The sequence below is a fragment of the Etheostoma cragini genome, chromosome 14, assembly GCF_013103735.1.
Source record: "Etheostoma cragini isolate CJK2018 chromosome 14, CSU_Ecrag_1.0, whole genome shotgun sequence".
In the NCBI taxonomy this organism is placed as follows: Eukaryota; Metazoa; Chordata; class Actinopteri; order Perciformes; family Percidae; genus Etheostoma; species Etheostoma cragini.
The window spans coordinates 3,571,984-3,596,258 of record NC_048420.1 but is presented as its reverse complement, the minus strand read 5'-3'; the positions used below and the strand labels follow the sequence as shown (position 1 = coordinate 3,596,258).

Below are 24,275 nucleotides of genomic sequence, written 5' to 3'. Positions count from 1 at the left end.
GTCCGACCTATCTCCACAGTGCTGTGGTTTAAGGTCCAGCTTGCCAGCTTGAACTTTGCTGTTATTTCCCAAAGCGAGCGGAGTTTGAGGCAACACGCAGAGAGGGAAAACGGATGTCAGGCGATTATCCTGGAAGTGTACCCGCTTTGATCCAGACTGACTAATCAATTGATAAACTTGATGGAAGGCAGGTGTGAATGATGAAGCATTTAGGATCCAGGAGAGAACAGGAACACACAGGGGAGGGGGAGAATATAGAGAAACACAAGAGAAATCCAGGGTCACAGCTCCTAATTGGCAATCACAATGATCACCAGACTGGCATGTTTTAATGATATTACAAAAAGATATTAAGGGCTTTTTATACTTTACCCTCTCAAGTGCCTCAATGCGATTTTTTACACCTCATTTCATTTGCTTCTGGTAGTCCATAAAGGGACTTTCATATTTTTTTTCACATGTTCAGTACTTTACATTTATCCTCTGTTATAATTATAAATACATACATATATTCATCCCCCCTAAAGGACTGATCCTAGAACCGCTCCTGGCAAAGGATATAGACTACTACACCTAATCAGCACTCCACACAGACTGCATTGTGACCGATCAATATTTTACCTTTGTTGTTCATTCTCATTTTCCATGCCTCCCCATGTCCCCCCAGACACTTTTTTTTAACCAGCATGTACGCGCTGAACCTCACATCCTTTAATACACACACACACACACACACACACACATTGGCTGCTTTCAAGCTTAGTCGGGCATGAAGTGGAAATCCTGGTACTTCTCATGACCCAGTGGCCTGAATGCTAACCTGATACTGATGTTGAACTTGTGACAAAGGCTGAACAGCTATTCCTATTTTATTCTCTCTCTCTCTCTGCTTCTCCGTTTACACATCATTCCTCCCCTGTGCAACAAATGAGAGAATGAGCTGAGGATAAGATGAGCTAATACTCACCATGTGGTCACAGTATTACATTTTCCATTAAGTGCATGGGTGCGTGTGTTAGAGTTTGGGCTTGGTTAGTCCACTGGGAGCCATATATTACATTTAGCTGCTTTTTCTTCCGTCATCAGTATAAACTAGCCCTGTGTATCTACAATGAATGTTCTCATCGAATGACCTGCTGTTTTATGCCTTATCATCGCTGGCAGCCCCGACAGAGTCAGAGTTGATACAGCACTCTCTAGTGGAGCAAGAAGTTATATGTGTGTATAAGAAATGACAGTGTTGATGTAGAGCGGCGTATCCATGTGTCGCCTCAGAGAAGTTTGTGTCTGCACTGGTAAAACCTACTTATTTGCCTTTTATGAAATAGGTCAGTCTTGTCCGGTTATCTTGTAAAGGATTTTACATAAAGTGATTTTCTTTCTATTTGTAAGCAGTGTATATCCCTGAGATCTGCCCGCTGTGGTTATGTGGAGGTCACTTTGTTTTAAGGAGCTTCTAAATTCAAAGGCACATTTTATAATATTGTATTCATGTTTCTTAATTTTTTCTTGCACCACTCTTCACTTTCTTTTCTACTGGCTAGAATTCACAACATGAAACATAAATCAGAAAAAAGAGAATTATATGTCAAATCATTATCATTATTTTGAATGTTACTCTTACTAATTAGGTGCATGTCTTTGGCCTTTGACATTTTAACAAGCCTGTGTTGTTGGCTGCCTGAACTCTGATTGTCCTTCAACATGCAGTTTGACCTGCTGACAAGTGCAACAGTCTAGCTCAGTTGATTCATAATATGTCCTTTACTGTTAGTCTAGCAGCGTCTGAGTAGCCCTTGAAAAGCCACAGTACTTGATTTAAAATATTATCTTATTGTAAGTGTATCGAATATTTGTTTTTTTTATACAATCTCTCCACAAAATCCACATTAGCATGAAGTAATTGTCCATTGTAATGCACATGTGAATGTTTTTTTGCTTATGCAGTGGAATGGTGTGTTGTGTGCGCTAAATCAAAGGCATCTGAAGCCCCTCTCTTCCCTTTGCCCTCTTTCCCAAGACCAGATGGTGTCTCTTTAGGCCCTCTAATGAATATTGATATGAGGGGTCTTGGTTAACAACAGGAGGGTACCCTCCTGTTGTTAACCAAGACCCCTCATATCAATATTCAACAGGCTGGGCCAGAGACCGCTAAAATTGGTACTCGATAAAGGTCTGATTGAGGGGACTGGGTGTGGAAGGGATTCATAAGAAAAGGCATGGTTTTAGATCACTGCGAAACAAAGTGGTTGTTTTCTTATGCACATGAAGGCTCCCACATGTCCCATATTAGTAATCTGTTTTACACAAATAAATATGGATTAGGAGCTAATTAGTTTAATTTAGTCGCCTGAGTGACATCATGCAGAGGATACGCAATGCTTTGGTGTAAAGTTAAAATAACAAGGAGTAAAATGTAAAATGAGAGCAACATTTCTAAGCAAGAGACTGAGGTTAGAAGTGCTGTTTGGGGGAGAATAAATGTCAAGGGCGAGGGAGTGTAAGGTAAAGAGATGGACAGGTTAAGCCACTGGCGGAGTTAATCCTCTGGCATGACTCCAATGTCTAAATCTGCTCTCCTGAATGCCTCAGCTTATTCCAGCCACTTCTCAACCCGAGGCTGAACCCAAGAACAGCAGGACCCCAGGCTGGGCAGTCTGACCCTGAACATTGGGGTGGAGCTTTCTTCACTAGAGAAGCTTAGCATCCTCACTTGGAAAGAAACATCCATTCAGAGCGCATCGTTGTCTTTGGCACAAAATCAGCTTTCAGTTTTTTTTTTTTCCTAGCTGTGTTATATTTCATACCCTCTGCAGTTTATCAGGAAACATAAGTAGGCGTGTAGAAACACACACACACACACACACGCAATGAGAGCTGCAATGATGAACGGAGGCTGTCAGCTATTTATAACTCAAACTAGACCTCTGTGGCTATGAGGCAAAGGGGCAGACAGGAAGAGAAAGGCAGTGAAAAGAAAGATGTGAAGGAAGAGAGATTGGCAGAGACAGAGGGAGAGAAAGTGAGGCAGTGGAGAGGGTTAGGCATTACAGCACGTTGAAATAGTTTTTTTAGCTTTTCACTGTGAGGACACAACCTCTACTGTCAAATGTAGCCCCTGTAGCCCTTAGATAATGAGACAGAGCGTCAGACAGATGCATGGTGCTGAAGGCTTTCATTAGGGACAGGACAATGACAAATATAACTAAATAACCTTAAAGTATATCAATGGTGTAGTTTTAGCTTTTCTTATAGCCAGAATTGGAATAGTTAACAATAAAGTAGAGGAAAGGCTCCAGTGCTGCACAATTGCCTAAAAAAAACCATTTCAATGGCAGAAGCAGGATTATGCAGTTCATTTAAAGTAACAACTTTGATATTTTTTTGTCTAAATTATTACAATTCTGTTATATTTTAATGCAAAAAAACAGTTTTCTAGTTCTGTGATTTACTTTCCATGCATTTGGATTAAGAATCTTTTCTTTGGCTTTTAAGTTGTATTACAATTTGTTAAAATGTTAGTAATTATCAAGGTAGTATTTCACACTATTACATACTGGGTTTAATTTTTTTTAAATTACAAACCAAACAGTACAAACTCAATGTAAACCCTTAAAAAGGTGGTTCCAACCTGTGGGTCGGACTCCCTCAGGGGGTCTTAAGATACATATGAAGCGTCACAAGATTAAAATTGTTTATCTTGTTAAATTATTTATCTTTCCAGGCTCTTGGCATTCACATGTGTGATGTGTGCATACACACAATCACACGTGTGCTTCTTCTATATTGGGTGGATGCGTCCTGAAAGCCAGACTTTGACAGCTGTTTTGCTTTTGGGTGAGTGTGTGTGTGTGTGGGGGGGTCTGTACTTGACAATAGATAGAGAATTGCAATGGAGGGCGCCAGTGTGAGCAACAGAGCAAAATATATAGAGAAAGAGAGCAGAAGGGGGAAGGGAGGAGGGTATCCGACTCAGGGATAAGGCAGCTGGGACAGGCTGCTCTGCTGGAAGCAGATCTTATTGTATACTTGTCCGTCCAGAGTCACTCAGAGACTCTGCAGGAGGAGGAGAGAGCTTCTCACTCTGACAGGTCACCTACAGTCACTCACAGACAACCGGCTCTCAGAGAAATTCTTTTCTTCCTCTATCATTTTTCTATCCGTAGAGTTCAAACCATTGGGATCTTCTTTGTGGGACTTGTTGGACTAATTTGCCTTTACCACAATATTTGGATTTTGTATCTGCTATGGCGCTGGTGTAGGCATGGTGGTCTTCTTGAAGAAGAGCCTCCACTCTCTGCTGTCTGTCTTCAAGAAGAAGGGTGAGTGCTGACTCGCATGGCAGTCGTTGGCAGGCTGTAGCTGTGGCTTTAGGCTGCTGACAGAGATGAACGCTGGTTTGGACAGTAATACTCTTTAACTTTGCTTTGATTGAGGTTTGTAGAGTTGAGCTGACCTTTTCCCAAATACATTATACGCCCTAAAATGTGTGTGAGCATGGTTGAGGTTATGGGGTGATGGATTAGTAAGTTAGTTAGTGTAAAGACTTGCTTCTATAATTGTTGATGTTGTTTTGTTTTTTTGGGGAGTCCCTTTATTTGATAGTGACGGACAGGAAAGGGGTGAGAAAGAAGGATTGCATGCAGCAACGGGCCGTAGGTTGGATTCAAACCCATGGCGCTGCCAAGGACTCGACCTACATGGGGCGCATGCTCTTACTGGGGGAGCTAGAGGCCGCCCCACAGTTGCTGATTTTGCATGCTGCTCATTGTGTCTGTCTCACAAACTCAGACAAACCGTCATGCAAGAATTAGTGTTGACGGCAATTTAGGGGTTCTATCTAATGAGATAAAAGGGCTTAACTGACTTTTCTGGCGGTCGTCTTAATCGACCAAAAGCCCTAAACCTCCCGCAGGGGTCTGGTGGAGTCTCACGAAGGGCAGCTTTTCCAAAATTACAACCAGTAGTTAGAGCACAACACCTTAAATGCTGGTACAATGCACTCTGGGATGGCAGTTTTGTAATGAACTTTGTCTCTGTTTCATCAGACAGTCCCAGGTTCACAATGACCCAAGATTTCCCACAGCCACACACAGTGGTGGGCATTGTGTGCCTCACTTGTGTGATTGCGGAGGGGGTAGGGGTAGTAGTGTCTGTTACCGTACACACACACACAAACATGTACAGTATGTACATCCACACAGTGTTACCTTACCAGGTGAAACTGAAAGCCACAGTGTTGAGAGTGACAAAGTAGGGAAAGTGGACACCTTGCGTTGACTTCTGATTAGCTAATAACTGACATAGCCCACACAGCCAAAAGAAAGCATACAACTAAAACTAATTAACAAAACAAGTTATATTGGGTGCATAGGTAGCTCACCTGGTAGAGCAGGCGCCCAAATATAGAGGGTTATTCCTCGACACAGCGGGCCTGGGTTTGACTCCTCCCTCTCTCTCCTCTCATACTGTCCCTGGTTGTCACATCAAATATGAATGTGCAACAGTATTTAAGACAAGATGGCTTCCACCTCCTAAATCCCCAAATACTATTGTTTGTGTGCACATACTCAAGGCAAATAGATATGAAGCTTACCATCTCTTGAACTCTATAGGATAGGAATAAATAAGCCTTGGATTCCTTTTTTGGTAAGCTACAAATAGCTGCAAATTGTGTGAAATAATTGTTTCTTTCACGTATGTTAACCGAAATAAAATTATTGATCATCGACACTGAAGTTTAGTATAAGTGAACTACAGCTGGGCCGTTGCTTCCATTGGCCCTGCCAGCTTTTCCTATATTTATTGCTGTATGACTAGAAGTTAATTTTATTTTTAAATCTTTAAATTTCTGTTAAGTCTCCACTTTTGTTGGCTGTCCTTTGACATTGAGTAAAGTCATTCTGAAAGGAGAGCCTGCTCCAGTTCCAATGCAGGAGGTCCCCCAACAGGGGGTCCAGTGGCATCTTTACACACAGACACTCCAGATTATCTAATCCTCCATGGCCTGGTAAGGAAGATAGATACTGAAGGAGATTAGCCAGGCAATAGTTTACTGTTGAGAGCCTGGTTAGACTGGGACGTCTGCCAACTAAACTGCTCAGCTGAGGAGATTGATGTGCTGCGTCAAACGTGCACATATAAGAACACACTCGCGACAGGTCGAGGTGTAAAGGATTCACTGTAAAGCTGATAGATGTTGTGGAAAGTGGACACCTGTTGAGTCTTTTTGCATTTGGTTAATGTTTGACGACGAGGACAAGGCAGTACCTGCTGAAAGACAAAGGTTTAAATGGCTTGTAGAAACAAAGTGTGGTGTTTTTGGTCAAAAGATAAAAAACAATCAGCAAAACGGCAGATACACGGTAAATAGGAAGAAGTTTAATAAGCTGCTGTTCAATTCAAGAACAAAAGTTTACATTAGTCTTCTCCTTTGCTTTCCCCAACCCTTTCTTCTTCCACCATACCAACAGCTGGCCCGAAAGGGAATGAAGACCAGAAGAGGTTGACCGTCCACTACAGGACGTCCCAGCACTACCAGGAGAATGTTTTCATCGAGGGCAGCAGGCCACAGTACCTGGAGGACCTGCACACTGAGGCCAAGGAAGGGCTCAAGATACAACAGCAGGAAGGTCAGACACAGCACTATCTATATTCAAAACATATTAGTTCATACTGTAGACACTTAATGGCCAATTTTCTCATTATATACTCAAAGAAAGTACTATCAGCCTGATTAAGTGTAACTGATTGAGTGTGTTCATCTTTTGTCTATTTGGTTCATCCAGAACACACAAATGGAGTGAACTTTCCTGACGATGAGAGCATTGCTGTAAGTGCCTTCAAAAGCTCTGTGTGTCATTTTTTCCTTCACTTCCTACACACAAAGAAAGCCACCTAACTAAAGACTGTATGTCTGTGTATCCCCTGCAGTCCACAGACACTCTGCGTCCGGAGCAGGATATCAGTTCCAAGGACAGAGGTGGCTCTCCGGAGTCAAGATACACCGCTCGGAGTACTGATACCATAGTAACTTCTGCTGTGTTGACTAGGCCTGTGCTCACCCGCCAAGGTAAACCACAGTTATGTATATGTATGTGTGTGTGTGTGTAAAAAGATATTTTGAAAAGAAGCATCTTAGGGAAATGGGAGTTAATCATAGTTCTTGTGCCTTTGAAAGCCGTTTCAGCTTTGTTCTTGGGTGTACTGCTTTTGCGGAGAGTCATAAGTGTGTACTTATTTGTTTAGCATGCACATTTCATTCCTAGCTTGGTTCCTCTGTAGTTATGGCAAAGGAAATCAAAGGAAAAGCAACTCGTCACACACACGGTCACACAACTGGAACTTTTTTTACCGATAACTCAAAAGTTCTAAGCATCTGAAGACAGCTGTAAGACAAAGCATGCATGCGTGCGTGCATTCGTGCGTGCGTGGACAAAGAACATGTAATTGGTATTCTGGTCCATATTTCCTTTTTAAAATCCTCTAGAAAAGCCAGGTCCACAATATACTTCACTGAGTTTTGATGCATTATAGTCCATTGCCTGCATTATTTCACTAAGTTCTTCTCCTGTCATGAACACAACTTTTCCATTGTAGAATAACTCTTAAATTCAATTAAGGTAATTGAACTCTGTCTCCCAGGTTCTACATTCAAGCCTCTGAATCCAGTGAAAAGACTAGATAAGTGCAAGAAGAGGAGCAGGAGGACCACAATCATGGGCATTCCCAACCAGGTCCAAAAAGAGCTTGGTATGTCTACACCGTCATGTAGACATCATGCATCCTTGGGGTTAAACTTGTTACTGACAGTGATTTGCCCTCTTCCCAGCATTGCACAGAAACTCAACCTTCCAGCAGCTTCCAGGATCTTCCTCTAATCACGACCGAAATGTCACCAACAGCCAATCAGGTGTTGTCATCATTCCCAAGGTTGATGGAGGGTCTCCAGTAGCAAATAAGGAGGGAGCAAGGGTGCACCTTTCAGACCTGGAGGTAAAAGGATCTCCAGAAAGTATACTATTTTCCATAATAGTTTTAATACACATTACAGGTTGTTTTTTCTCACTTAAAAATGGTCTTTTCTCCACTCCTGAGCAGGCCTCCAAAGAGGAACAGCTGCTGAGGAACCACCTCCAGGAAATGTACCATGACAAGCAGCCTTTTAACCACCAGGGCATTGCCTCCTATCCCTGTCCCACCTCAACCCTGAGACCCAAGTCCCTTGCACTACCTGGCATGATCACGTCCTCATCCTTGTGTCCTTCGACAGTGTTTAGCTTCCTCCAGGAACCCCAGGTAAGGATTACATCAGTTAGTTAGGGTTACTCTGTTAGGGTTTATCTGTATTTTACCTTATTCTGTATTGAGCATTAGGGAAAACTTAGCTGTGAAATTCATATTTCTGTGTTTTGTTTGTAGGGTCCAGTGATGTCCATGTCTCCTCAGGCCACCTACTTGTCTACAATCATCCCTAACGCTGTCTTGCCATCCTCGATTGAAGTCATAGAGATCGACCGCAGCAGTAGTCAGACGCGTTGCAGTAGTGTAAACAATGGTGGTAGTGTTCGCACTGTAAGCAAAAGCAGCCTTGCATCCGGGGACTTATCAGTCAGCCCATTTTTGTCCAGAAGATCAGGTGGAGATGGTTCCCAGACTGACAATTCCAACAACAACTCCACACTGATGCCCACATTGGCATCTGGTTCGAACTGGAGCGCGTCACAGTCTTCAAAGGCCATTAATTCAAACTCCTCCCCAGTATCCTCTAAGAGTAGCACACATAGTGGCAACTCACAGAGAGTGGGTCCGAATTGGCGGGAAAGCCAAACAGAGCAGTCTAGTGGGGACCAAGACCTCACCAGTCTTTGTAGCTTAGTTAGCATGATTAGCAGCTACAACAGTAAAAGGGAAAATGTTGTTACAGGTGAAGAATATGAGTCTGATGTTTCAGGGTCAGTGGCTGCTGGGGACGATGCAAAGACGAGACAAAATTCCACTCGCAGTCTGTCGGTTATGAAGACCAAGCAACCCCCAGCACCTCCACGGCGAACCAACTCTCTGCATAATAGTAAGATCAAGAGCAACTCCAGGGTTCTGGTGGATATCGATGACTCTGTGTCTGAACATGTGGCAAATGCCAAAGAAAATATTGTAGCAATGGATGAGATGATGATCAAATCAGTTACTGCAGATACCAGTGGGATCCCCACCTTCGTATCAAACTCCACGGGGTCCAGCTGTGTAGATGCTACCTCCAGTCCTTTGAGCCCCACACAGGCTTCTTCTAGTGAGGCAAGAGGAACAACAGAGGCAGAATCCAGCAGCTCCTCCCCACAGAGAACTCCCTCGGAAGGGGGGAAATTTGAACGGACCATGTCCCCTTCCAGTGGCTACTCCAGTCAGAGTGGCACTCCCACACTCTCCCCAAAAGGTATCTCCCCAACCTCTCCTGACAAACAGAAGAAGAAACCCGTCAAACCAGAGAGATCGGTGTCTCGAGCCTCATCCTCAGCAGCTTCCCCTTCCTCCTCGCTTACCTCTCTATCATCTGGCACATCTGAGTCTATCAATCCCGATGTCTCTACATGTAGCCCCAGTCTTCCTTCGCAGGGATCTCCACCCACTGTTACTGCAAAAGAACACACTCCGGATAACAATTCTTTGACTTTGGGGGTTGAAGTCAGAGAGCTGTTGAACATCCCACCACCTCCCAAAGTCAAAGCTCCATGTCCTCCTCCTCCTGAGACATGGGTTCACAACAGACGCACCTTTCAGCTCCTATGTGGACCTTGCCCTAATGTCGGCACAGTAACCCAGAAACCAGCACAGATACAAGACAGCACAGTGAAGCAAGCAGGAACTGAGACAGAAGCCATCAAGGAGATGCATGTTGTAGTTGAAAAACAATCAACTATAGACAAATCTGTCTTAGAATTATCAGAAAGGAAAGCAAAGCCTGAGACTTTGTTAGAAACAGGTACTGAAGGTGTTCACAAGGAGACGGAGAATAGAGAATTTCCAAGTACCAAACGAGAGAGCAGGGAAGCAAGTGCTCAGAAACAAGAGCAGAGTAGTAGCCCTCCAGTGAAGGACCCAGAGAGTCCAAAGAAAGATCCTCCTCCTGTCATGAAGAAACCCATGGCAGTACTGCACAGAGAGGAACTGTTGTCAACAGAACACTCAGTGGACAGAAAAATAAAATTGAGTAGCAGTGCCACAACGGAAGTTAATTTACCTGTTGAGAACCATACAGCCTTCTCACAGCACGGGGTTATAATTTTAGTTCACAAGAGTGATCTCGAGATGGAGAAAAGTGAAGTCACATCCATGCAGACGCTTTCTGTAGAGGTCCCCAAAATTAGTAAGGCCTCGCCACCACCTACCCCTCCCCCGGCATACCACCCTACACCTCCTCTGCCAAGAAAGACACCTCCTTCATTAGTGTCCACGCCACCAGATGAAATACAGAGGCGACAGGAGGAGATCCATGTTGCAGAGTCTTGCTGGCCACCTCCTCCACCTCCTATGGAAGAAGACTCGTTGTTTGGAGGAGACGAGGTAGACTTTCCTCTACCTCCTCCACCCTTTGTGACAGACAGTGTGGCAAATGTGATGGGCAGTTGTCTCACAGAGCTTGATGTCCCAAGGAGACCCACAGAGGAAGTCGGAGAGACAACTGAGGATTTGAGTAATGCTGGAACATCTGTACATGGTCAAATTCCAGATGTGTCCCCTGCTGTTTCACAAGCAGTTACTGACACCAAACCAGAGGTTGCTGTGCAAGTTTCAAAAGCTAACACCACTGATGAGATTTCTTGCAGACCAGTGCAACAATGTTTAGCTATTTCAGACAGTGTCCCACCTCCCCCAGCGATTTCACCCTCTTTGCCACCCATTGCAGGAGAAGAGAACCCAGTATCAGTCTCTGCTTTAGTCCCTCCCAGCAGTTTCCGGAAGCGAGACTCTCTGAAAATTGAAGATCAACCTCCCTCCGAGCTTCCCGTCAGTGCCCAAGCTCCAATAACTGTCCCAGTAGCACCCCCTTTACCAGCAGAGAATGTATTTCCTGGTGTTCATTTCAGAAGGCAGCCCAGTATACAAAACCGAGAGGCTAGAAGCAAGGAGCTTCTTTCCCGCCACAAAAGTGCACCCATTCCCAAAGAGGATGCCAACATACCTCTAGTCACCCCCTCCCTGCTTCAGATGGTTCGTCTCAGATCAGTCAATATGACTGAAGATCAGGTGAAAGCTCCATCGGAGGACAAGTCAACAAACCAGAATGCTTCAAATCAGGAGAATTGCACAATTTCAATCCCAGGACCTCAAAACACTCCACAGAAGCCCCTCCGCAAGTCCCTGTCACTTAAATCTTCCCCTCAGACACTAAAGACATCTTCTGTGCTAATAAACACTCCTTCCATGCGCTTACAGGAAGCCATACGTATGAAAACGGCAGCAATGTCTTCAAGAGATGGTCTTCCATCCCGACTGGGTTTGAGGTCGTCCACTCACAGCTCTGTCGGTGAACAAGGGGCTCTGTCCCTGAAATCCCCTGAGGGATTTGACATGCACAAGTCCCCAGCCTCTACTGCCAGCTTCATCTTCTCGAGGAGCACAAAAACGGTTGTCGTAGAGACTCCAACCGCCTCCCCCACTGAAGCTCAGGCAAGTCTGAAGCAAAGTTTGGCAGCTGAACTCATGCAGGTGTCCGACAAATCGCAGACCCCCGCTTTCTCCAATGGTGGGGGGAAGTTGGACAAAGTTCCTCCTCCAGTTGCAAAGAAACCAGCCAATGGGAGCATCAGTGCTTCACAACATCTCCCTGCTTGTTCAGCAAAGATGGACTTCAGTGTTGAAGGAAACAGAGCAATAGCAGGAGTGCATCATATGAGTGGAATAATACCTTCTGAGACAACAAGTAAGAGCAGCAACATTCTTTGTAACCATGATTTTCTGTAATTTGCACATCATGAAAAACTGCCTTCTTCAGTGTGCATCAGTGTACTGCTGCTGAGTGCATAAACTCTGTGCTGATTCATTACTAACAAATCAATAGCAAACGTTCCACACTCATGAAGACACAGAATGCAAATTCTAGCATTACCATGATCTTGAACAGCTAAGCAGTTTCACATTGCTTTAAACAGCATATGTTCAGCTTTCTAGAACTGCAAACACAAGCCCCCCTTCTACACTAACACAATACAAATGCTGCAGGCTTTGCCCTTGGCTTTTTCCAATCAAATCTGCAAGCATGTGCTTCAATCAGCCTTAACCTGAAGCTTATGATCATGTCTCAGTGACTGAAGTAGATAAGGACAGAACACTCATCACATGTGTTCCTGTAACTGTATTATGCTGATCCCATCATGTCTATCCTTTTCTTCCCCCTTCAGCTACAAGAGTGACAGCGGACACAATTGAAACACTGTTTTAAAAGAGCATTGAACCAGGCTCATACCAGAGGAACAAGCAAAGACTACAAGCAAGTAAAAGTACAACTCACAGCAAAGACTGACACTGGGAGACGCACAAGTCAACTATCAGAGTGTTGTGTGTGTTAAGTCTTCTCCAAAAGCCTTAGCCTGTAATGGCCTTCTTACATATTAGTGCAAAAAAAATGTGTAGCTCCCCATTTCTTATGATAGCTTTATTCTGGAGTATTTTTCTAAGCTATAGTTTTTCTCTTACTAAGGCGCCTCAGGATGAGATGGTGTACATTGGCTTGACTGTAAATATTTGGCTTGTGTGAGATCGCCCCCCAGAGGTAGAATTATTAGTGGCCACTGCAACTCAGAGAAAAAGAATTGTTTTGACAAAGCATTCCTGTACGGTCTGTTAAGTCTTCTTTGCCTGTTGTTATAAAATGCATATTTAAGCAGGCCTCCACGACAGGACACTTGAGCATTTTATCACCTTCTTGGCTTAAAGATCGGCGTAACTGTCACACTCAGTTCTAGTCCTGCTTTTCCCTGTGTGGATAGCTATATCTTGAATTGTATTTGAGAAAAAGGGATGCTGCATACTTTAACAAGAATGAGAGGAAGACATTTTGTCAATTAGGACAGAAGCTCGTTTGTGAAGCTACACATGATAAACCATTAAGACTTATCACAGAAAAGCATCCGATTACAGGAACTGCTAAACTGTCAATTAGATAGAATTTTTAGTAAAGGCCCTCCAATCTGCGAAATCTTTTAGGACAACAGTAATATGAGCATCCTATTTATTTATGTGTGGTTGTTTCCACTTGTAGCAATGTCTGTTACCTTTTCCTTCTAAATATAAAATATTTAAGAATCTATTTCATCTGGCAAACCACTCTTAGGGCTATGGATGTAACGGTTGGCCCTGGATGATTGATACACTGGAGTAGAGAGGTCAATGTTTTTTATGAAATGTTCTGTATCCAAAACTGTGGCCCATGCCTTTTGGTAGAAACTCATTACTATTTGCACAAAAAAATGCTTTCCCCCAGCAAAATCCTTCATTGGTGAGTGAACAGACTCTTTGTAATGGGTCGAAAATGGGTCAAAAATCAAAGTCTTAATGATTATGAAGATTTTTTGTACAGTTCCTTCTAAAAAATAAAATGTAAGTGTATTAAAAATGTACTTCCCTGCTTTCCTTCTCTTTAAAGATGTGGTACAGACAGACACCTAAACATACAGTATCTCCCATCCAACACAGATGCATTTCATTTCTGCAGACCAGAGAATTCCGCCAGCGTTTATTTCATGTTAGAGATGATGCATCATTTCATAATATGACAGTTGATGTCCAGATATTGATTTCTCTACACTTACCCCCATTGCAACCTTCCTATGTCTTATAGTACATGGCATATATGGCATTTATTTACAGGTAACCTTGCGTCTCAAACCCCCAAAACATGTTTAATTAGGTTTGGCAGATTGGCCACACCCTGTGCTTTACCATTAAGGCCCAGAAAATGACTGAAACATTAAAATTCCCCTTTTAAAACACCTGAGATCCCTTATCAGTTACTTCCAGGCACAGGCAGCCAGTACAGTAACATTCAGTAAAGTAATCCTTTATCTTTATCTGAGTAGCAATAGGTCATTTCTGCAGGAACTGTTGTATTTGTGTATGTACTGTGTTAGATACACCATACAACACCAGGTAAAAAAGAGAGAGAGAGCAATGAACCATAGGTTGATTAGTTAGAGAATTTGGTTGTAAACTTTTAGGAATTACATTTTCTAATAAAGTCAAAGCAAGGTCAAAGAATTTGTCCCAGCCAGTGTGTCCCATCATCCGCCAAGAAAACATCCAAATGAGGTTGGACCGTTGTTGCCATGGCGATTCGTTGATGAAGTATTCTTGATTTAATGTGGCTGGCAGGAGCAGCTTCCGTGGTGGATGTAATGTATCTAACTGATGTTACCTCCTTTGAGTGTCTTACATGTGATCTGTCCCAGTTTAGTCATCAGCTGCTTGTCTTTCCACTGAGCTACACACTCGTCCGATATCTTCAGGTCGACCTGGGGAGATGTACATACAGTCAATCCCCTACAGATTTTATTCCAATGTACCATTATTAAATTGTAGAAATATTATGATGAAAATATAATATTGGTGGATGGTGAATTTAATTTAATTTATGAATAGAGTAACTGAAACATACCTGTACTTTCTCCCACACCTTCTTCTTTGGATTGAGTTTTTCGTCTGGTTTGCCCGTCTCATATCCCTCGACAAAGACCCGTTCTCCTGGTGACGACCCCTCTGGAGGGTCCAGAGGCTCCACCCTCCTGGGTTCTCCTTCGCTAAAAAACGGCCAATCAGAGTGAGCAGAGTAATGAAATATAAGAAAATGAAGCAGAGGAATTTACTGTGCGCACAAAGCAGAAATAACACTCACACAGAGGCACACAGCAGCATGGCTTGAGACTCAATCCCTCGCATCTTCTGGGGTTTCAGATTGCAAAGCACCAACACCAGTCTGTCCTGTAAGTCCTCCTGTGAAACGTAAGCCACCAGACCACTGACTACCGTTCTTGGCTCCGGCTCCCCCACATCAATCTTCTCCAGGTACAGTGAATCAGCATCTGGATGCTGGAAAATAAAAACACCAAAGTAAACTCGGAGAAAGAGGGCCATAGAGATACAGATGGATCATTTCAACACATCATCCTCACACCCTACCTTCTCCACACTGATGATCTTGCCCACCCTGATGTCCACTCGGGAGGGGTCCAGCTCGTCATCATCTCCTCCTCCTGCCTTGACACTCTTTGCAGCCCCTTCTACATACACAAACACCTAGTTGACATCCCAATCTTTGCTGAACTAGTCACGCCGCTATATTTGGATTAACAGGATGTGAGAGAGGTAAGACAGTGATGAGGAGGATGTTGTGTAAAATACTGACTCGTCTTTGAGGCGTTGGGGTAGGCAGTGTTGGAAAGTTTGCGGAGCTCAGGCGACTCAAACTTCTTTCTGATTGGCTCCAGCAGCTGGTTTAGTGCTACTTCCACGGAGGCCTTCAGGTCTCCTGGATGGACCAGCTAAAAGATTGCCAAAGGTTGGATCAGACCAGAAGTAGAAAATTAAGCATTTTAGCAGGGATATACTTTAAGGGGGGCTTTGATTCTTCAAAATAAAGTGTGTCTATTCATTACCTCCTCAGCAAAGTCCTTCTCCAACTCTTCAAAGGCAGTGTAGATTTTGTCTCCACCCCACTTGGGGTCTCTTTTGACGCAGAACTCTGAAACACAATCCCAATCATCAGCTTACAATATTCTCTGTATATGAGTGGAGGAAAAGTCTGATACTGAGACAACAGAGAGCGATTCAACGGGGAGTTTTCTACCTCCGCGTAGAGGGAAGACGACATGTTTGACAAAGGAGAGGACTCCATTGTTCTGGATGTTGCCTGGCTCACAAAAAGCCTTCTTCAGCTTCTTCTTCACGTCTCCAGCAGAGTCCAGCAGATCAATCTTTGACTCCTGCAAGCCGAAAAAGATGATGGTATGACCACTAGCATTAAAAGAAAATCTATGTTTAAATCTTGACCTATTCCTTCCTGTTGTGACTTACTTCCTCTGAGGAGCTCATCTTGGCCCCCGTCAGTCCTGGCACCATCGGGTTCATTAGATGGGAGCGCTTGGCATAACCGAGGGAAGGCAAGTACTGGAGACAGATGAGAGGCTACCGTTACTCTTCATATTGTATAGAGATCTTATACTAAAAACTGTTTCATGGGCTCACCCTGCTGTCACATTTCTAGTTAATCGTATCTATAAACCGTCTTCATTATCAGTTAGGTCAATAATGCAGTTTAAGCTTAAATTAGAACTAATTTTTTTAAGTCCAAAATTATTCACGTGCTATCACAAAACACAGCTACTCCTAAACTTATGATGCGTTCCAGACAGTTTTTAGCCCGTAACTTACGACCTCAAATCATGGCAAACCCTTCTAGATAGCAGCTACCGAACGTTGATGTTAGCAAGCGCTAGCTGATACTAGCGATTTCTAGTCTGCAACATATTTTGGGCTTCACCTGTAGTAGTACAATCTTCTGTGTATTGTTTTGATTACAATGTTTAGGGGCTTAAGGACCCCCTGGAAAACGAGATGTCATATCTCAAGGGGTTATTCCTAATAAAGAATTTCCTTACACATATGTGCGGAATAACTTAATGTTGCCTTTTCATGTCTATTTGTTTTCTATTTCTCTCTGTTAATCACCGGCATCTGTAAAGCATCAACAGGGATCACTGTAACTGGGAACGATCTGGTACAAGTTCACGGGTTGGACGGCTGTTCCAGGGCACTTTCACGGGTAGCACGTTGTGAAAACACAGGTTACGGGCTGCCTGGAACGGGGCATAATCATCCACAGGAGCCGCGGGGTGTGTGTTGATTAATGAAAGAGCAGGAAGACGTCAGGTATGTAGGGAAGCGAGGTTGTGAAGGATTGAAATGAATGTGCAAAGACGGAGGGAGATGGCACCTTCTCTGCCAGAGTGAAAATCTTCCTCTGGTCAACTCCTCCAAACTGAGCGTCCACCTTTAGGTACTCCTCGTCCAGAGCCTGAGGGCAAAGAACAGAGGAGAACAGAATAGATCGTTATTGGCATTTTTGAGCCGCTCTTAATATGAAAGTTAAATCACAGAGAAACAGAAATATAAAAATTGAAATAGTAAAATATAGAATAACAACAGAATAGAAACTTGGAATGGTAAAATATACAATTAAGACAAATAAATGTAATGAGTTGGCCCACACACGCACACATATATATACATACACACAGATACATACACACACATAAGTCTTTATGGAGGAAAGAGGTGGAAAAGGAGGGCTTGTGCTTTTGACTGCCTGGGAGGAAAAGCTATTTTGTTGTTGGTCCTTGATCAACAGACTGAGAAATCCTGTGTACTACTCCCATCCTCTATAACAGCAAAAAACTAAAAACCAACATGAAAAACAACAAGGTCTAAAGTTCAAGATGTGAGGGGGCACGCGGGATCCCACCCGAAAGCTTGTTTGTGTGTATCTCACCACGTGGCCAATATGCTGTGATTACAGTGTAGCTAGAGTTAAGGAGAGACCCGAAATAATATGATAACACTCCTGGAGTCCAGCAGTTAGGACTCCATCTAGAGGCGTGTCATTACCTGCAGTCCAGGGTAGAGCAGACCACTGAGCAGGGGATGCTCCACCTGCTTGACGACCTCAGCTCCAGCCTTCTTAGCATCATGCTCTGTCACCATGGAGGACAGACGGTACACATCCAGAGTGTACTCTCTGACAAAACCCACGAAATACAGACCTTCAACATTAGTTTAAGGCTGCAGCTACAAAGTCTGTTTCTGAGAAAGCACATTTAAATAAATGCAAATCAACCCAGTGCCCTGTACGGTCAGCACAACTCACCTGCTAAGCTGGAAGTCCGTTCCTTTGACAAACTTGAGTTTGTCCAGGGGCACACCAATGCTCTCCAACATGGCCTTGATGACCTGTTCGTAGTACTTCACCCTGAGCTCCAGCAGCTCCCAGGGGGCTTTCATGTTGTCTAGGAAGGCATGCAAGTCAGCAAACAGAATAGTGACCTGAGGGGAAAAAGAAGAGGCAAAGACATGAGCACTGATTTCGCAGGGAGTGCAGATTAAAATGTTAACAAGATGCTCAGTGAGGTCTACCTACCTCACATCCAGCCTTAAGGAAGTCTGCTATCTTGGACATCGGGACAAAGTAAGCTACGTGGGGTTTGCCAGTAGTTGCTGTGCCCCAGTACACCTTCAGCTCTCTCTCCTGGAGAACCTGCTTCAGTTTCTCCTCTCCAAGGACCTCCTGCAATACACGCATTCACGAGAATAATGAGACCAAGCTACTGGTGGACGTTGGTCACTGTGGGTATACGTTGTAAGTATGTATGTTTGTATGTACAGTATGTATGTATGTCCCACCTGGAGGTTCCTAGTGATGAGGTGGAACTTCTCATCCAGACTTAACTGATCTGCCATGATCAGAGCCTTCTGTCCGAAAGATAGGAGTTTAAGCGATTTTTGAATCAGTAGCACCCGTTTCGTTATTCTGGATCATAGGTACAGCAATGCATTGGATTCAGAAAAAAAAAAAAACCTATCTGGTAATTATGAGTTACTATCTCATAATGGCCAGAGGTGATGATCTCGTAATTATGAGAAAAGTTAAGGTATATCAACAACAATCTGGGATTTTGCTTTTGTTTTGGGTTTTTTCGGTGTGAAACGCTGGGAAATACGGATTGTACTTAAAGGTGTATTATGAGTTCCTGTATGGTTTCAGCACAATTTCAGTTTTGTCTCAAACCGTAGGCATCTCTTCTTTGTCCGCTAGCTGCCCGTTCCCTGAATACACCGTAGAAAAAAACCCGGTCTTGCACCAAAATACAACAAACCACGTTCATACAGGTACATGTCACTTTACTCAATAAACTCTGCTCACTAGATTAAATGCACACATCATCTTATCCTATGTGTAAAGTTAAGGACCATTGATAACTATTATCGTAACCTTTCTCATAATTATGAATGTTAGAAGACGGGTGTCAAATTTCGCTTTGCTTTTGGGAAAGGAATGCTCTTCTCTACATAGAAGTTCAAATTCCAGTAAATCACTTTCAGTTTAATGATGCCCTTAGCCACAGACAAGAAGCTAACGTTGTTAACATTTTCTTTAAGATTTGGCCTCCAGAAAAGGTCCTTTCACCATGCACAAAGAAACCTTACATGTTGTCATTTTGTGAAAGAAACTGCTGCTTAACGTTACATAATTCCTCTATGCCGAATTTACCAGAAGCAAAATGTATTCTCTCTATTAAGAGTAACGTTTAGTTAGCCACTGACGCTGGGCTTATAACATCGGTAACATTTGAAAGCACGAAACGGGGAGCTACTAGCTAAGGTTTGCTGTGTTTTTACCATTAAATTCTCAGTTTGTTATATGTCAGAATATGCCATTCAGTCAATTTTAAGATAATATGCTAAAGCTAGCTACCCTACTGGCCAGCTCGCCTTTAGCGTCACGCTGATAATGAATGAAGAAGCCAGCTAGGCTAGGGGCTATCTGGCTAACTAGCAACAAAACCATGTGCAGCTAACGTTACCTAGCTACGGTCATGTTTCGGAATAAAACTACAACCAATTTAGTATCTACATCTTTACTTAATCTAACAGGCTAACAGGCTACCATAAAGCCATACTGTAGAACCTGCTAACCCACCTCAAAACCGGTCTTCTTACAATGAGACGTGAGTAACTAGAGCCGGTTGGGTGGATCTGTCACTGTTGCGTCAGTATTGCGTCAGCGCTAGTCAACTCTGCAATCGACCCACAGGGGAAAAGCAATCGAGCACCGACTGCAGACCGGACAAAATCAGAATTAGCTTTATTGGCCAAGTGTGTACACAAACATAGAATTAGACTCCGGTTTTGTTACTCTCAGTGCACTTGCACATAACTAGACATAACAGCAAAAAACAAGGACAACATTGCTGAACAATGTCAATATTAATACTAATGTTAACAGGTGGGTTTATATAGATGAGGTAGTTGGATTTGGCAGTAAATGCAGCATGCATTCATATTGACAGTGATGATATTCACATGTAAAAAAAAAACAGTCAAATAATTTTACAATTAATGAGTTGAGACAAAGTTTTTTCTAACACGGGATGTTCGGAAAAAAATTGTGTTGTTGTGCAATTAGTCTGTTATTATCTCTTTTTGCTAAAGAGACAATGCAGAACAATTATTCCCTTGAGAAAATAATTGTTTGGCTGCTATAACTAGTGCTGTGCATTATGTATAGGACTGTAAAAACTATCACATCCATTCCTATTACATACACTGCATGCAACAGACATTAGTTTAATCACCCTTGACCAAGAAACCAATAAATACACCTGGGCTCGAATATGCTTTATGTTAAGGAAAATGTGCCTTTCCAACTCTTGGCTAGCGCTTTCCCCTCTCTTTATCACATTTCTATCTCCTTATCAGCACCTTCCATAGAAAGTCCTTACTATTACAAAGGCGTGTTATTAATATGTTATAGCTCTTCAGATCTCCATGATCATCGTATGTGAAGAGAAACAGGTCATTTGTTCGGAGGTTAAGAGTCAAACATCGGGCTCCAGTCGGGGGAGCACCGGGAGGATGAGGTTCCCAAACGAGGAGTCCTGAGTGATGAAGAAACCGGAAGAGTGGACGTGAGCGTGTTGCAGGGCGGCCTTTTGCTGGGCGGCGATGTGCTGCTGCTCCGCGCTGTCCCTCGCCTCCTTTAGGTTAGGTCTGGGTGAAAAAGGGATGTTGGCTCCGGGGCTGTTCGTGGACTGGCTCTGCATCAGCCGCCTTTTCTCACTTTCCAGCTCCGCCAGGATGGCCACACGGGTCTTGTTCTGAAAGCCTTGTCCTGGAGGGTTAGCAGCCATGACAGCTTAGCGGAGTTAGCTAGCTAGCTAGCTAGCGAAGGAAATAAAGGTCCATGAAGTTGTTAACTGAGAATGTTTTTTTACGTTATGTGCTTGTCCAGCTGACGTCGTTGTAGTTTATTTTTTATTAATGACAGACATAAATGAAGCATAAGCAGCCAGAATTAGCTATGAAGTTTAGTGTGTTTTATGCTAACTTCCTAAAGCTAACATACCGTAACCACTTCCGACTTGAATGTTCGTCCTTCAAAATAAAAGCGTATGCTTTCTAAAAGAAGCTGTAGTCTTTGAATTAAATTGGTAAAAAAAAACAAAAAAATATTTTCTGATTTATTTTAATGATGTAAAAAAACAACCATAACATACGTTATAAATACTGTGAAGACTAAGACAATAACGGGTTTAAAATAAATGGCTTTATAACATCACATAAATCAATTCACAAGTCATTTATTGCACAGAATCTGGTGTACAATATTGCTACACTACAATTACAGCCCAATAATACCACAATATATAAGATTAACTCTAATTGTCAGATCAAGGCTCAAATTAGTCATGATAACCTAGTAATTTCATTATTTTTAACTTTTTAATTGAATGTGTGTAAATGAAACAATAACCAACATAATAGTAGTATAGTAGTATGATTTGCCACTTACTGTAACTTCAAGCAATATTTTAATCACATTGGGACACAATCCAGACACTAGATGGCAGTAGTTTACCAAGAATGACTGTGCTATGTTCAGAATAGATGAACCTGGAGCTACTGTAGCAGTCCAACTGACAGGCTACTGAAAGTGTGTAGCCTTTAAGTCTGTAAAAATTCAAATGAGCTTATCATTTATCTACATCAAGCCATGTTTAATTAGGAAAATGCATTATTTGCATGCATTAGCCCCCTAATTTAAATAAACCAGCTAATTTAAGAATTATTGCTGCTGCTCCCACAACCTGCTCCAGTTACCTTTGTAGACAGTTTCCCAAGTTTTGAAGACTGATTTTATAAGAAGCTTCTTAAATAATAACATTATCTCTTCAGTAGGCATTGGATTATGGCTAATTATCCACGTGATGCATGTGCGATACAAGAGTACAGAAATTAAAAAAAATCTCTTCCTCATGTCTGTTCTTGTTTAAATTGGTTCAAGCTTGTTTCAAGTAAATACACGTTGACAGCTTGTTCACAGTACACTTATTAGTATTTATTAACAATATCTTTTTTTTAATCTCAGCACTTTTCTTAAATAACTACAGTACAGTGTCCATTACACAGCCACAAATATCAAAGAAATATACAGGTTTTACATACAATATATACAAAATGCACAGGGGTCATGTACACAAGGCTTGTGTGTCCGTCTGGGATTAAAGCTCACACACATAGCTACATTACAGCCTCAAGAGTCATGAGGGAAGTTCACGGATAGATCCGTAAAAGACAAAACACTGGCAAAATAGAACAGGATGAGATTTACATGAATTATTACAGGGCTAGTGGGTGAAAAACGGAACTGGGTTAGCATTTACAGTATCCTCAAATAGGTTCGTTAAAGACATCTATAGAGAAAAAACCCAATTCATATTGGCAAACACAGAACAGCATGTTAAATATGTAACAGTATGTACAACATATTACACTGTATGTACCCATTTCCTCATTAGGTATGAAATATTTGAGTCCATACTCCACACTTTAGTGACAGGGACTGAGATGATCACAAAGCATTCTGGTTGTTCCTTCCCTTTTTGAATGCATATGCTGCCAAACATATCTTTGGCAGCATGCATTAAAAAGCATATGAATGTCTGTATGAAAATTTGACTCCTACCCCATTTTCCTCATTTTGAAACTTGTAATTAGATTAGAACCTCACGGGCCTTAAATATATTTAAATACTGCAGGAAGAACGACTTTCCAGCAAACATGAATTCAAAAACAGTAAAACGAGAACTAACAAATATATAAATAACAGTATCATTATTAGTATCAGGATATACTGTAGTCAATTTTGCTCAGTATTAAGAAAATGAAAGCATTTAGGGACAAAAAAAAGCTTTCCTTATCTTTAGTAGCTGTCCTATTAAAGGATAATGTAAGTAATTGAATTGCAAACTAACTGTTGTAATAATTGTAGTGGTTTCAGGACTATGATGGGGAACCAAAACTAACTTTTCAAAACTAACTGTCTAGCCACTGGTTCAGGTCATAGATCACATTATGACAGCTACCTAAGAAAAAAAAAAAACAGTTGGGAATGAGATGGAAACAAACTGGCTGACTGGTTTCAGTAAACTATGAAGATTCATTCCAAAACACATTTAAACATGTTCAGAATACCCTCGAAGTCCAGGACTCAAGAGCAAGTGTCAGATTTAGCAAGTTATAAAGTTTTATCCCTAAAACGGGGCTGATATTAAGGCGTCATCACTTTGTTCAAGTTTCTCACGATGTTCACATCTCATAGCTATAAAGTTGGATAGTGCTCAAGATCATTAATGCTCCATATGGTATGTACAAGGATGGAAACTGTTCAGCTCCAGCGAGTAGCACCAATAAATGAAAGCAATGACAAAGCAGGCTTCCATCACAGTTCATAGTTTTGTGCAATTTCAACAAGGCCAACCTTTAAATCAAACACGTTTTACACAGTACTCCTATGTTTTACAAAAAGTAAGGCTTTTGAGATCTGACAAACTAACAAAAGAGGAGACGGGAATTTTATGCTGGGAAAAAGTCACAAATGCAGAAGAGTAGGTTGTTTTTAGAAAGGCCTCAGCGGGCCTGAAGTGATGACACTTTAGAGTCAAACAAGTTTTTGTCAACGTGGAGCAGCAGCAGTGTGATTGGACAAGGCAGTGTCTGTATGATCCGACAGTCCCAGGTAAGTTGGTCCCGCCCAGTGCAAAATGCCAGTCAATAACATCGAATGGTCCGCAGGTCTCGGTGCTAGACCATGTTGGCCAGTTCTGTTGAGTCTGTTTCTGAATCTGCCTCGTTGTCCCTGCAGGAAGGAAAAAACAGAGTCTTCAGTTGGAGTTTTGCTTCTTCACCGTCACGCACACAAACATAAGAAAGGCCTTTCAATCAAACAGTCTTACCTCTGTTCCTGTAGCAGTTTGCGATTGCCTTGCCTCCTCTCCTCAGTGATTGGATACCAGTACAAGATGGTCAGGCCGATCATGATGAGAGCTATGGGGGCAGCTGAGACCAGCACTTTCAAGGTTATATCCACTTCCTCTGGTTGAGAGCAGCCTCTACTGATGTAGCCAGCAAAACTGAAAAAGAATGGGGGGGAAAAAAAGAAGAATTTTACA

General features: G+C 42.4%; 4 protein-coding genes and 1 long non-coding RNA gene across 8 annotated transcripts in view; 2 read left to right on the top strand and 3 right to left on the bottom strand.

Annotated features, from left to right (window-relative positions):
• kiaa1522 (KIAA1522 ortholog) overlaps window positions 1-13,889 on the top strand; it is a 39,118-nt gene extending 25,229 nt beyond the window's left edge. For 2 of the 3 annotated variants that reach the window (XM_034891954.1, XM_034891955.1), the window contains 8 exons: window positions 6,474-6,632; window positions 6,789-6,832; window positions 6,934-7,072; window positions 7,645-7,752; window positions 7,832-7,995; window positions 8,101-8,298; window positions 8,422-11,920; window positions 12,399-13,889. In XM_034891954.1, coding sequence (XP_034747845.1) covers window positions 6,474-6,632; window positions 6,789-6,832; window positions 6,934-7,072; window positions 7,645-7,752; window positions 7,832-7,995; window positions 8,101-8,298; window positions 8,422-11,920; window positions 12,399-12,439 — 4,352 coding nt within the window. In that variant the 3' untranslated portion in view covers window positions 12,440-13,889. Of the gene's footprint in view, window positions 1-4,200; window positions 4,323-6,473; window positions 6,633-6,788; window positions 6,833-6,933; window positions 7,073-7,644; window positions 7,753-7,831; window positions 7,996-8,100; window positions 8,299-8,421; window positions 11,921-12,398 lie in introns of those variants that run through there. The other variant, XM_034891956.1, reaches the window with a different exon arrangement.
• On the bottom strand, window positions 13,714-19,882 carry yars1 (tyrosyl-tRNA synthetase 1). 2 transcript variants are annotated; one of them, XM_034891963.1, is made up of 14 exons: window positions 19,745-19,882; window positions 18,448-18,516; window positions 18,185-18,331; window positions 17,915-18,090; window positions 17,656-17,785; window positions 16,985-17,065; window positions 16,066-16,158; window positions 15,839-15,974; window positions 15,648-15,733; window positions 15,398-15,533; window positions 15,172-15,272; window positions 14,888-15,081; window positions 14,651-14,792; window positions 13,714-14,507 (listed from the first exon to the last, which is right to left on the bottom strand). In XM_034891963.1, exons 2-14 carry the CDS (start codon window positions 18,502-18,504, stop codon window positions 14,397-14,399), a joined length of 1,590 nt encoding a protein of 529 aa, XP_034747854.1. In that variant the 5' UTR covers window positions 18,505-18,516; window positions 19,745-19,882; the 3' UTR covers window positions 13,714-14,396. The 2 variants fall into 2 exon arrangements, with proteins under 2 accessions (XP_034747854.1, XP_034747855.1); XM_034891964.1 differs by having other exon boundaries at window positions 18,448-18,513; window positions 19,745-19,857.
• Window positions 16,444-24,275, top strand: part of LOC117956747 — a 26,201-nt gene continuing 18,369 nt past the window's right edge. Inside the window, exon 1 of the long non-coding RNA XR_004659355.1 lies at window positions 16,444-16,536. This is a non-coding gene — a long non-coding RNA (uncharacterized LOC117956747). The remainder of the gene's footprint in view (window positions 16,537-24,275) is intronic.
• LOC117956745 (SOSS complex subunit C-like) lies at window positions 19,935-21,194 on the bottom strand. The gene has a single exon (XM_034891980.1). The coding sequence runs from the start codon at window positions 20,952-20,954 to the stop codon at window positions 20,643-20,645; it is 312 nt and encodes a 103-aa protein (XP_034747871.1). The 5' UTR covers window positions 20,955-21,194; the 3' UTR covers window positions 19,935-20,642.
• Window positions 23,023-24,275, bottom strand: part of mfsd2ab (major facilitator superfamily domain containing 2ab) — a 15,418-nt gene continuing 14,165 nt past the window's right edge. The window contains exons 13-14 of the mRNA XM_034891965.1: window positions 24,060-24,236; window positions 23,023-23,962 (exon numbers count right to left, since the gene is read on the bottom strand). Coding sequence (XP_034747856.1) covers window positions 23,908-23,962; window positions 24,060-24,236 — 232 coding nt within the window. The 3' untranslated portion in view covers window positions 23,023-23,907. The remainder of the gene's footprint in view (window positions 23,963-24,059; window positions 24,237-24,275) is intronic.